Genomic DNA, 13471 nt, shown 5'->3' on the forward strand with positions numbered 1-13471 from the left:
TGATTCAGGAATTCAGGTATTCAGGAAGCTCACTAAACTTTTAAAGTTTAATATTCTACATCCTTTTTCTTTCCTTTGATACGAAAGAACGTTCACCAATGATTTTTTCCAAGGGCGCTACGGCTCAAATTGCACGATAAATGGAAAAAGTCTTGTAGGACGTATGCTGGGGCCAGGGCGATATATGCGTGCACAACCCACTGCAAACAAAATACAGTCATGACTTATATTTCAAATATTTTGTTTCCTTTCCAGAAAATGTACTCGCACAAACAAAACGTACCTTCCGTACCGGAGCTGCACAGCCACGTGCCCTCGGCTCCAATCCCCGATCCAGTCACTCGTCGTCCGTTGATTTCAACTGCCCCGAAGAGTTCGGGTACTACCCACACCCCACAGACTGCACGCAGTACTACGTATGCGTGTTTGGTGGGGCTCTACTGGAAAGCTGTACCGGTGGACTGATGTACAGTCACGAGCTGCAAACCTGTGACTGGCCGCGCAACGTGGGCTGTGATGCTCCACCGCTGAGCGGACCCACCGCTCCCGAACGACCAGCCGTGACTCCACGAGTACCGCAGGTGCTGTCACGGATCCGGTTTTCCAGCGCTCCATCGGCGCCTTCTGCACCGTCCGGCCCATCCGGACCCAGCGGTCCTTCAGGACCAACCGGACCTGAACCATCAGCTCCAGCACGTATCCAACAAGTTCACTCTCTGCCACCACCACCACCGCCAGCACATATCAACCCTGTGATCACCACTCGTGGACAACCGAAAAATTCTCCCCAAGAAGATATTGCCAAGGTAAGTTTTCAGTTAGATCATTGTGGAATGATTATTAAATCACCAAACTCATCAGCTCTACGAGGAAGCTCACGACACTTTACCCCCAGTCGAAGAGGAAGAATCCAGTCGTCCACAGCGTATCTACCGTGGTCAGCCTAGCACTGTTACTCAGGTTCAGCGCGATCGGGACGGAATCCTTCAGCAACCGAGCGTGAATGCCATTCCAACACAGGCTAAAGTAGGTTCCTTTGCGTACAGTGCCCAGCCGCAGCCTTTCAGGTGAGCAAATAGTTTCTTAATATACCCATTCCACTCTCCATCACCTGCACAGGAATCTTAAACTGTTCCAACTTAACTGCAATACTACACACCTCATCTAAATGTGTAAATCCCTTCAAATGTCCAAACTTAGCATTCCTAAAAATGTTCAACTTCAAACTTCCTTTTCATACTCGCGCACAGTGACGAAGACAAATTGCAAGACCTAGACTACGAAGCGAATGCTACGGACTCCAAACCGCTTGATCGCAAGAAACGTGACGTTGTCTCTGACGAACCGGCAAACCCGGACAAAACAATCGATCCAATCGAGACCGAAGGTAGTACAAATGATAACCGACACGTGAAACGTTCTAACCCAGATGAAACCGCTCCAATTGGAGAAATACCGGATCTGGCTGATCTGGAGGAAGAATTTGATGGCGAAGAGGGTGCGCGCAGTGCTCGACAGCTAAGGCCATTGGGAAACTGGCAGTACAGATCGTTGGACACTGCACTCTCCCGCCAGAACGCCTTCCCCCAGAGCAGCTACGATCCGTTCTCCTTCACCGCTGGACCAACTCCCGCAATCCATATTAAATCCGGCGCACGCTACTACCAACCACAACAGTACAGTAAGAAAGAAATTACTAACAACTATAACGACTACCTCGAAGCATACGTTAAAGCCAAACAGGGCTCACAATACCTGCGACCAGTAGAAGTCACCCGCCATAAGACCGCTGGTCTACAAAACTACAAAACAGTTACCAAAATAACGCCTCAGGATAGCCTTATCCCATTACTGATCTCCAATCAATCACCGAGGCCGCAACAGTATCAAACCGCATTTACAGCGTCCGCTTTCGTGAATAACCACAACAACAAGAAGTACACCACACCCGCTCCAGACAACGAGGATGAAACCATACCGGACAACTTTGCTTTTTTCCACTTCGGTAATACTTACTCGTCGACGCCGATCTCGGTCAACAACCATGGCAAACAGACGGCCAAGAACAATCCATCATCACAGCCATCTGGGCAACAATCCGTTCCTCAAGCTCCTCCTCAACAACAGCAATCCCAAAAAGTCTCCCAATCTCCGCAACGTAGTCCCTATATTGCATTTAGTTCCGTTGGTGGCTTTTTCAATAATCAGCCTACCACAAATCCTATCAAAGAATCGTTTGTGTCCATGCCAAAACAACCGACCAACTCCCAACAACCTCAAATCAAGCAGAAAATCCTTGCTGGACCCAGCACTCCCGCCCCGGTATACGAAAGCATCAGCAACTCAATTACTCCAAGCAATATCCGGTACACAGTTACCACCCCCAAAACCCCCTTCGATTACTACCCTCAGAATATTTACATCAACGGACACGAAAAACTGTTGAAGAATTCGCCCACTTTGGTCACCTTCGCCAGTTTCAACGACAAACCAATTTCAATCTACGAATCATCCACGCCGAAACCGGCTGCGTATTTCTCCACCAAATCGACCAACGGGTTTCAACCGATCATCATGTCAACAACACCCCGGTTTTACCAACCTCCGGCAAGTCCCGCTAAAACGGAGTACAATCGGTTCTTCGAGAGCATCAAGAATACGCACATCCAGCAGGTCGGCAATGGTAAGTTCAACAACGGTTTGCAAGACATCGGGATACACTATGTGAAGAACGGAACGACTAATTTGCGACCGGTTCCATCAGTGCAGCAATTCCAGAAGCCGTTCTACGGGCCATCGACTGCCCGCCCGGTGAAACCTGAGAGCGAATATTACTATGACGATGATGACGATGAGGTTGAGGATGATCGAGGTCATAAGTTTGTGAAAAACACGCTGAGTGGAGGCAGAAGACCAAGTTTTGCAAACCAGCGTCCAAGTGTGGATGATGAGGATGAGTACTACGATGACGAAGATGAGGATGATTACGAGTATCGATACCCGGTGAACAAGTCAAAGTATACTCCAATGACGGAAACGATGGCGCCCAGGCCGTTAACCAATGTGACCACTCCAAGACCAGCAGGAGGAGTGTCTGGACATGTCATGTACCACAACCATAGATATGAAACAACAACTTGGAAACCAAGCACCGTTACTACGCACGCTCCAACAACGAGTATCATCCCGCCGATCATCCAGTTTCCAGAGGATGTATTCCAGGGAATTCGGCCATTCAGTGACATCCCACGATACTTGAACAAGTCAAGCTCGAGACCGTACGCAGTTCGACAGCGTATTCGTCCTACCGTAGTTCCAAATGCGAACCTCATTGATGAGACCACGTCGAAGGAACTGCTGCGTACTACTGCGAAATCGTTCGGTTCCAAGAGCACACTATTCAAGACTCCCTCTACAGCAGCTCCGTGGACAACGACCACGACGACAACGACAACGACGCCGGCCGCTCCGGCAACCCGGACGCGGATCGCAACGACGACTACCGTCGCTCCGACCACTAGTGAGACAACCTCGCGCAAACGGTACACGGTCCGACCGAACCGCGGCCAGCAACGCTGGCGCACTACTGACAATCCCGAACAGCAAGAACAACCTCTTCCCACGATTAGCACCCGACCGAACAAGAACCAGAACCGTAACAATCGTTTGGAACTCGATGAACGGCTACCGAACAGGTACGAGTATTGTTTCCATTACTTGATGCACCCTTTGTGTTTTCCCTTTTTGCGTGTGTGGGAGTGTTTCTAAGTCAGCTCCTTCGGCATCTTCTCACTATCCTACGGTGGACAAGGACGTATGTAAATATGGTTTCACGTTTTACTAACTGTGTTTGGAGTATCTCTGTTTGGCGCGAGTAGCACAATACGAGCCTACTTGCGCGACCTTGTAAATACAATGTGGACTCTAATAGCAGTGCGACCTTTGAAGCAGTTACTAAATTGGTTTGATGTGTACTTCCTACAGAGTTGAAACGTCTTCACCTGCCCCAAGCAGATATGTGCCCGAACAGCCGCAGAAGACCGTATTGTCTCAAAGTAACAAGAACTACTACAACACCAGCAGCTATGATCCATCAGGTTACGACTCGTACTACGCTGTCTATGACGATGATGTGGAGCTATACAGAGATGTTGGTAAGTAGACTCTTTGGGGGTTTTGAAACACGTGGAGAAATTTGTTTGACAAAATCTTCGGTCTTGTAGAATATCAACCGCAGTATAATCAAAACAACCAGCAGTCGTCTCAACAGCCACAGAAACCCATCGTGTCGACAACCTACCGGCCAACGGTGGTCACAACCGTTGCTCCAACTTCTCAACGAGATCAGTCTTCGTATGTAACTTCTCCCAGAACTACTTATCAACAGCGTCCGACTTATCAGGATTATGATGATGCCCTTGTATCACAGGTAAGTATCGGCTTTGGATATTTCGAATCAACAGTCATGATAATGTAAATTCTCTATTCGTTGAACAGCTTGAAGATGATCGTTATAATCAGAAACAAACGCACACGCAACTCAGGTATTTTCTTTCAGTTTTTCTATTCTTAGTTCTTAATGAAATCGTAAACCATTTGCTTCTAAGATCTATCTACTATGTCGAACAGATATCTAACCAAAACTATCTTCGCATTTCCCTCCCTTTACAAAACTTATCGAAACGTAAACAAAATCCCCGCGGCTGTCCAAATTCAAATCTGGGAAACCAAAAACCACAAAAAAACAGAAACGAATTGAACTCAATCTCAGATCGTCCGATTTTGGTATCGTCAACGATTCGTACCTTTAACAGTCCAAAATACCAGACAGCCTTCGTAACATCACCCGAACCGTTTTCACTTCCATCAACAACCACAACCAGAACCACTACAACCACCAGATTTACCACTCCAACAACAACACCCGCTCCGCCACAGTATTATACCACAAGGTACCACTTTACAAGGCCATGTAATCCATGGAATCCGTTTGCACCCAGTAGCATAGCGGCACGTGAAACGATCGGCCATTTTGTCCTTCTAGCTGTCAGACTAAAACAAACGAATATCACGCGCCAACCAAAAAATCATTGTTGCTTTAGCTCTTTTCTTTAAAAACATCAACACCGGTCAACTGGAGTAGTTGTAGTGGGATCATTAGATCAGGCCGGATGAATGGAATCTGTAGCGCTTTCCGCATCATTGATTGTTGTTTGTTGTATTCTACTAGAAAACGTCACACACATTACTACGTTTCATTATTCATGAGACCATGTGTACGTTCGTGTGTGTGGTCTCACTCGTTTAGGTGTTGTTTTATTGGAAGCTTCATCCTCTGTCAACAAACCCTCCTATTTTCTTATCCGCAATATGTGTTTGCTTCGAACTTTCTTCCTATGTTCTATTTACTGAGTAAAACTGTCCATTGAAATATTTTTCAATGACTTTATGTCTGCTTTCGCTTTTTTATCATCATCATTCCATTTCGCCGCAGTCATTCGCAGAGAGCAGAACATCAAGAACAATAGACAATCATGGACCAAGAGAAAAACGGATATCTGTGTTTTTCATTATAAAATGTTCCTCTTCCTTTGAATAGCCATTTGTGTCTTAACCGAAACTCTAAAACTACGTCTACCATCAGAGCATGCCACTAATGAAGAATAGTTTGACTTCCTATCCCCCAGCTCCAGGATTTAGGATCCCTTAACAGGGTTAAATTAACGGAATAATCTAATCTAATACACCGTCTAAATCTCGGAAGAACTTTGAGGTATAAAGCGAAGTATTCTAATTACGTCAAAGCTTTTCCGAAAGATCAACTCCTAGATCCTTTATCTATCGCCTGTTGCTAACTTCTAATTCTATGTTGTCCAAAACTGAATTTACAAATGTGATCATTTCTAAAATTTCAACCAATGCTATCTATTCCAACAGATCATCGCAATTGGATGAAAAAAGCCATAAATCAACCCCCAAATCAATTATATTAACACTCGCAGCACGCGCTGGTCCCCCTGCTACTACGGAAAGTCCCATCCTTGTGTCCTTTTCCCCATTTTCCTACACCTCGGCCCGATCGGCCAGTACAGCCCACTCAAACATCTACAGACCATCAAAAAGCACAACCACAACGACTACAACAACTGAACAATCTCCCAAAATCCCCTTACTAACAGACAATGACGCCAGTAATATCAAATCCATCCGAATCCCTCCAGAAATCAAATTCCACCCCATTCCTGAAGACAACTACTACGACGAAGAGGAATATCCTCTCAGTAAAACAAGGTACGAATACGGTGATGAACATCACGACGATAGCAGCAATGATCCGTCAGACAAAAAGTTTATCACTCAAAAATTGCTCCCCGTCAATCCGCCATCCTCTAGCTTCGGCTCGTCTGGAATTCGCGAAGACTCTCCTTTTTCTTACGACCAACCACGGGATTACTTCTCCTACACATTCAACAAATCCCCTGCTACAACAACGTCAACATCAACAACAACCACCACAACCACAACTACACCAAAACCTACCACAACTACAACTACAACCAGCACGACAACTACAACCACGTCGAGTCCGGTAATCCAGCGTCAGCGAATCCAAAGCTACATTGTTTCGGGCAATCAGCCGGAAAGCTTCAAACCCTTTCAAACTGTTTCCACTTCGAACGCCCCAGCCATACCAGACTACGACAGTTATCTAAGCCCAATCATAACTCGAACTCGTGGTCAAAATACTTTCCTGAAGGCTCTCGGCACTACGCTTTCTGCTACACAACAGTCCACTATTGCAACCTCCACTACAGCAGCACCTGCTTTCGCATACTCCTCCATTGCACCCGTCCAGGTTAAACCCTCCTCTCAGTCGGATGCAGAGCAGCCCATCCGACTCACATTGAGTACTAGTCTGGGAAACTCTCGACCAGAAGTCGCCCATCCAAGCTTAGCTCAACCTCCACGATACGTCGTCAACCCCGACCAGTTTGCATCGAACAATACAGTTCGGCTTACGCTCAGCACCTCATTGAGTCACAATGCAACATCGACTCGAGCTCCCTTTTTCCCATCATCTCCTCGCTACGAAACGCGACCGGAGCATGTACGCTACCCTACTGGAAGCTCAAGACCTGAGGAGCTCATTATGACCACCACCAATCCCGTCGTGCCGCCAACGCGATACGAGATCCGACCAGACCAGTTCGACAATAACAAATCCATCAGATTAACTTTGAGCACAGGAATTGGTGCTCGTCCTGCTGTGTCGAAGGGTACCGTTGAAATCGTAGACCTTACATCGGTTAAGCCAAGGTATTCACAATTTACTGCATCGGATGCGGTAACAATGACTTCCACTGAGCCATCCACCTCAGCGTCCCCCAGCAAAGTTCTTCGATTATCTCCCAGCTCCACACTCTCTCCTACGCGCCCTCGGAGTTACCTCAGTCCTTCTACCAAATCTAACCCAAGACCAACCAAGGTAAGTTTTCGTGACACTGATCCAACTTCTTCAAGCGAATGGGTGCCTTCCTACCCAGAGAGTGTCTTCTCAAGTCCTCAAACCAATACACTTCAAGAAACCGACGAACAAGAATTAGATGATTCTTTGATTCCTTTGAAAGTTGAAAAACCTGAACAAATCTATCAAGACCAGTTAGGAGTAAAAACATTGCCCCCCACGCGATTCCCACCACGAACAACCCCTCCCCCCAATGCAGCTGCCGATAGCAAACGACTAGCTGAAGTAGTACAAAGCTCAACCTCTAGAACGCCATATTTCAAAGATGCGCTCAACAAAACTCTTGAGCTAACCACCTCTTCACGCCCTGTGGTGTCACCATTTAGAAGTCTCGAAATTCAACGTCAAACCCCTTCCTCTGATAAGGCATTCGCTTATTCGACCTCAAGGGTGTTCTCCAATATTTTTCGAACCACCACAGAAACTCCTCGCGAGTCTCCTTTAAGAAGCTTCTTTCTGATCAATGGTGCTCCTAAGTTTTCGACTGTAGCTAGAACATTCACCAGCACTACCCCAGAAAGCACAACATCTACCACCTCGAGTACTACTACCACTGAACCTCCTACGACTACTACCAGCACGACTCCTTATACCTCCACTACCACTACTACTGAGCCAACTACCACAACTACAGCTCCATTAACAACCACAACTACTCCGGTGTCTACAACTTATACCACATACATAACTGAGGACGCCACCTCGACTTCGGTGCCACGGTCCACTGAAGTCTACCGTGGACGATACCGGCCGGTCTTCAACCTGCCACGATCGTCCGAAGCCTCCGAGGAAGTAACCACTCCTCGCTATCGCCTCCGGAATCGTGGTCCCTCAAGACGGACCTACACCCGGTTGAGGCCAACCTCCCTAACCGGTGTCTATCGTAACAATAACACTCATGTACCTTTTACTAACACTGAGAGCACAGTGCTTTCGATATCTACCGATTACTCAGATCGCCGTGCAACTCCGACCGCGCTACCCTCGATCGCTTCCTCGACTAGTTCGTATTTGAACGAAATCCGGAGCACCGATCGGTCCGATGTTCACGCTGTACCGGTCAAAGCGTCACACTACAAGTCGCGTTTTAGTGACAACAATGTTGAAGTGTTCAAAAAGACCTCCATCCCGTCAACAAACTTGACAGAAAAAGTGCAAATTGTTGAGATTACCGACAAACCCGTGTACTACACTAGTTACCATATGACTTCGACTGAACTGAACTCTTTTGGACCTTCCAGCAAGACTGAGTCTACGACGAAGAAATTCCGTGCGACAGTAGAGATGCCCGAAATGAACATACCCACCGAAAAGGACCTGTTGTCCTATCAACAGGACGACAGTGCCAGTCGCGAAGAAGAAGATGAAGAGGACGAAGAAGAGGAGGATGAGGTAACTCCGGAGGAGCTAACAGATTACTCATATCTCGAGACGACTAGTGCTGCTACGACTACGACGACCTCTACCACTACCGTTCGGACTGCCAACTCCTACAAACCTCTTTATCGGTCAAACAAACGCTATACGACCACCACAACGCCCGAACCGTTGACTGCACGCTACATTCCCAGTACTGCGACAGCGTATCGATTCAACCTAACCAGCACGACGCTGGCAGATGTATCGAGTTCGTCAACCAGCACAACTACTGAAGACGTACCTTCGACGACCACCGAAGACTTCGTACCCCGGACAAGTTCCACGTCCAGCTCCAGTACGATCACGTCCACCACATCCACCACCTTCACAACCACCCCTAGCTTACCCACAACACTCTCCATAAACAAGCTCCCACCGCGCGCTTCCAGGGTCAATAATGCCATAAAGACCACGATTGCGGCCGCACAGCTGCCGCGCCGATATAGCAAACCGTCGTCAGCCGGGAAAAGCATACAATGTACAGAAAACTCACTTTCCGCCAAGTGCAACGAAATCCCCTCGAGGTACTGAAACAATTCAAGCAAATCAATCTACGCTCTCATTTTGTTTTACCTTCCTCTACTTCTATTGCGCATAACCAATACCAACAAATCAAAAACAAAAAAGCGATATCTACCGCAAGGCAAAATGCATTTGAACGCATATTCTTAGAGCAAGCCATAGAAACAAAGAACCAATTTGCTAAACCAAACATACTCACGTTTGCAAGTTGCCGCTATCTAGTTAATTGTTTCATTTTAGTGTGTACTAAATACCACCTGCCAATTCACCAAAAAAAAATGTTTAGTCTAAAAACCGAAACCCACCACTACCATAATTCAACACTTTCACTGCTATTGTTTCTTCACCACTTACTTATCCTACTATCGATATTTTCACCGTTCCAAGTAGTCAGTTCTTACAGTTATCAACATTATACAGATGAAGCTCCGTAGTTATCCGTTGAGATGGTTTAGTTGGCTAAATTGGTGATCAGTTTTATTAAAGTTGCGTTTTTCGTTAGAAGTAGTACTATGCTAAATCAAATGTAACAATATAAAAATCACGTTAGACAAGAAGCTTTGGAGGGCTACCGCTTCCAAATATTGCGTAGCGCAGCATAATAGAGTAGTGTTACTGGCTAGATGGAAAACCTGATAACGTCTTGCTAAGTGGAAAACATAATAAATTGAAAGTAGCATGAATGGATCTGGATTAGGGACTGACGGAATGGACTGAGTCTTCCCCGCGGAGCTGTAAAAGAGAAAAACACAAACAGTTCTTGAAAATCGACGACTTCAGATGATTCTGGGCTCTGATTTACCGCTTTTTATCGCTCGCTGGATTTCATTTGGTGATTGTGAGATTGTTTCATTCAATATGGTCTGGGTGTGGCTACTACATTGGAATTCATTTTGCATATATTCATGATTGTATCATAAGCCAGTCGCAAACAGAATTGATAATTGCATGCAACTGAAACAGTTTGATTCTCAAAATATGATGACAATTTTATTCGCCAAAATATTACGCATTTAGCACAAATCTGAATAGTCGGCGTTGTTAAACTAGCAGCACTTCTTACTTGCGACAGTTGAAATAATTCCTCTCTGGCAACCAGTCTACACGATTCTTGCAAAACATCAAAAAAGAACTTTCGAACGACTGTTATATCAAAGTTCAACTGAATAGGTACTACATTGGTTTATTACATATAAAAAGACAGGAACACCATCTTCGACCAGAGGTCGTACAGACTGAACACTTATAACACCTAGCATTAGACGTGGACCAGTGGAGAGTTTTTCGATCACGAAAAGTTTACTCCTTACCGGGGCGGGAATCGAACCCACACTCCATAGCACATGCGTCTAGACGGTTGAGATCGCTAACCACACGGCCACGAAGCCCACTATCATCGGAAGATAAATAATTAAAATCTGTAAAAAAAAACTGTGACGGTAAAAAATATTCGGAATCTTATTGTTCTTATTGTAAATGTTTTCAAAAGCTGCTTTTCGAATGTTTCATTTTTTTGCACTATTTCTCAGGCAAAGTTTTAGAAAAAAAAAATAGCTTCGCACTATATAGAAGTCCACCATACAACACATTTTCGGGCAGGATCGCCTTGTATTAAGTATTTCACAATATAGTGAAATTTTTCTTCAAATATATGAAAAAATAACTACAATTCAGCTTTTAATCAAATGTTAGCAAATAATTGTAATACAGGTGTTACATCACATACCATGCAACAAATTTAGACTTATTGGGCATGGACAAGAAATATATTCACTGGATTCTGTTTTCACGCGATTTATATTTTCTCAATTTTCCACTCACCCTAATAGCCTATTCAGATTGGGCTATTTATGACTTTGTTAAGTGAGAGGGTATCCAATTATTACGAGGTGTTCAGACTGCAGCAAGATAATATATCTTGACGTTTCCATGTTTCCTCTCCTCACGCTAATACAGGGTTGAATTCAAGGAGAGTTTTAAAATTTAATTTGCGAAATCAAGCATTTGTGTGGCGACAATCGAACATTTTTTTCTGAACAAAGTTTCTACGAAAAAAAAATATAAGAAAAAAATATGAAAAGGGATTATCGAAGAATATTTGAAGCTCTCATTAAGGATAATGAGCGAAGCTACATTCATTAGTTGGGTGCGCCGTTCTTCGGGGAATCAGACTATTGCTCAATTTATTTTTATTTTAAAGTATTTTGATTCTGTACTATGATCGAACGGAGATTTGATAGAAAAATTTAGATACTTTTGGGAATTCTCACAAATAAATAAAAAAAAGGACGATTGGACCAATTTTCAAGAAATATTATCGAACTAAAATGTATTTCCACCAGTATCTCCATATATGAAGGGCAACTCAGCAATTTTTTTTTTTCAAAAATGGAAACTGAACCATTGCGTTCTACTCGACAATCAATGATACAGCTTCTAACAAAATCGATTCGTGTGAATGCAATATAATTTAAACTGGATTTTGGATGAATTAATGCATTACCAATCCATGTTTTATTTAAGGTTATTCTACTTTATATATACATCCCATTCAAATCGTACAGTTGTCCCACGTGAAAAATGTTGAAATCCAAAGTATATTAAGCCATTCGAGGAGCAGAATTGAAACAATTTATGAAATCATGTTTATTCATCAAATATATTCGTTTTACAACCATTCCTACGTTTTAAATTGTCTTCCGCATTGGCCCTTGAACTTTGAAAATTTATTCGATTTGTTCTAGAGAGCATCTGTTTTTTAAACAATTCATGTTGAATAAGTGGAGAATAAATAATTATCATCATTATTTTTCATCATATAAATTGCTTTCCACAAAACCATCACAATCCGAGTTATTCTTCAGCGCTCAGAAGATTTCCATCTAACATGCATTCGACCCTGCTGCGACAGAAAGAGCATGACTGTCAACTACGAAACGAAATGAAAACAGAGAGAATTTTCTCTCTGGCAAAGAGAGCGTGACGCTTGTCAGTTTTGTTTTGTTGAATTTCTCCCTGCATCCCAGTTAGAACGAAAGCTCTCTCGTAATAATTGTTCGTAATAAATTCTTTATGACTCTTTTAATGGGTATCTTTTGACAGCGCAAAATGTATGGAATATTACGTAAATAATGACATCATAAAGCGTATTTACCCTGAAACGCCAATTATTATGTCATTAATGGCGTAATCTGAATAGGCTATAAATGTTTAACGCATATTAATTACTATGAGATTTTTCTTTGATTTATTCTGGATTTTTTGAAACATGTTGCGAAGAGTTTGGTGGTGAATTGAGGTCACACGATCAAAAATACGAGTGAAAAAAAATCGGGTAAAAACAAAATCCTGTGTAGTTATAAACACATTCATTTTCTAATTCCAACAGGTGAACCCAAACTTTTGGACGATGTCATACACGTGTCTCACTATTTCAGAAAACATAAACAAATCAAGATTTTTTAACCGTATTTTTAAAAATGATATAAAAAGACCATGCATTTAAGGTCCTGTTCCCAAACTTGCTTAAAATTTTGTAGGCTCACTTTCAAAGAATTTATGTTTAAAAAGTAATGTTAATTTCGGACAAAAGGTGCAACTTTGGTTCAAAATTCAACATGCTTTCCAATAATAATTTGTCCTGTCAAACATCTGAAGCTCAAGATCTACTTATTATCTTTCTAATGAGCCGTGAAGATCACAAATCGGATATAGGACTGAAGAAATATGTGTAAAAGACTTTGACATTTTATTGAAGGGGGAACCCAAACTTATGGCCGGGAGCGTATTTGAGTTCGGAGCGGAATCCTGGAACCCAAAAAACAAGAGATTTGTGGCAACTTCATTAACTTTGAGGGTACCCATGTAGTCGTGCACACATATACGTGTGCATTAGGGTGCCAATGGAATGTATCGAATTTCAAAAAACGACATTGCTCACAAATTTCATTACCCCAAAATATGACCCCATGCAAAATTTGAGCACAATCGGACATGATTTAGGGT

General features: G+C 43.6%; 1 protein-coding gene across 1 annotated transcript in view; it reads left to right on the plus strand.

The window, feature by feature from the left end:
- Positions 1-256: 256 nt before the first annotated feature.
- The window catches only part of LOC134212662 (mucin-2), a 33234-nt gene continuing 20019 nt past the window's right edge, over positions 257-13471 (plus strand). Inside the window, exons 1-8 of the mRNA XM_062690707.1 lie at positions 257-806; positions 862-1067; positions 1251-3695; positions 3985-4154; positions 4224-4429; positions 4498-4544; positions 4749-4952; positions 5938-9468. Of these exons, the coding sequence (XP_062546691.1) occupies positions 465-806; positions 862-1067; positions 1251-3695; positions 3985-4154; positions 4224-4429; positions 4498-4544; positions 4749-4952; positions 5938-9468 (7151 nt within the window). The 5' untranslated portion in view covers positions 257-464. The remainder of the gene's footprint in view (positions 807-861; positions 1068-1250; positions 3696-3984; positions 4155-4223; positions 4430-4497; positions 4545-4748; positions 4953-5937; positions 9469-13471) is intronic.

The sequence above is a fragment of the Armigeres subalbatus genome, chromosome 2, assembly GCF_024139115.2.
Source record: "Armigeres subalbatus isolate Guangzhou_Male chromosome 2, GZ_Asu_2, whole genome shotgun sequence".
NCBI classification, from domain to species: domain Eukaryota; kingdom Metazoa; phylum Arthropoda; class Insecta; order Diptera; family Culicidae; genus Armigeres; species Armigeres subalbatus.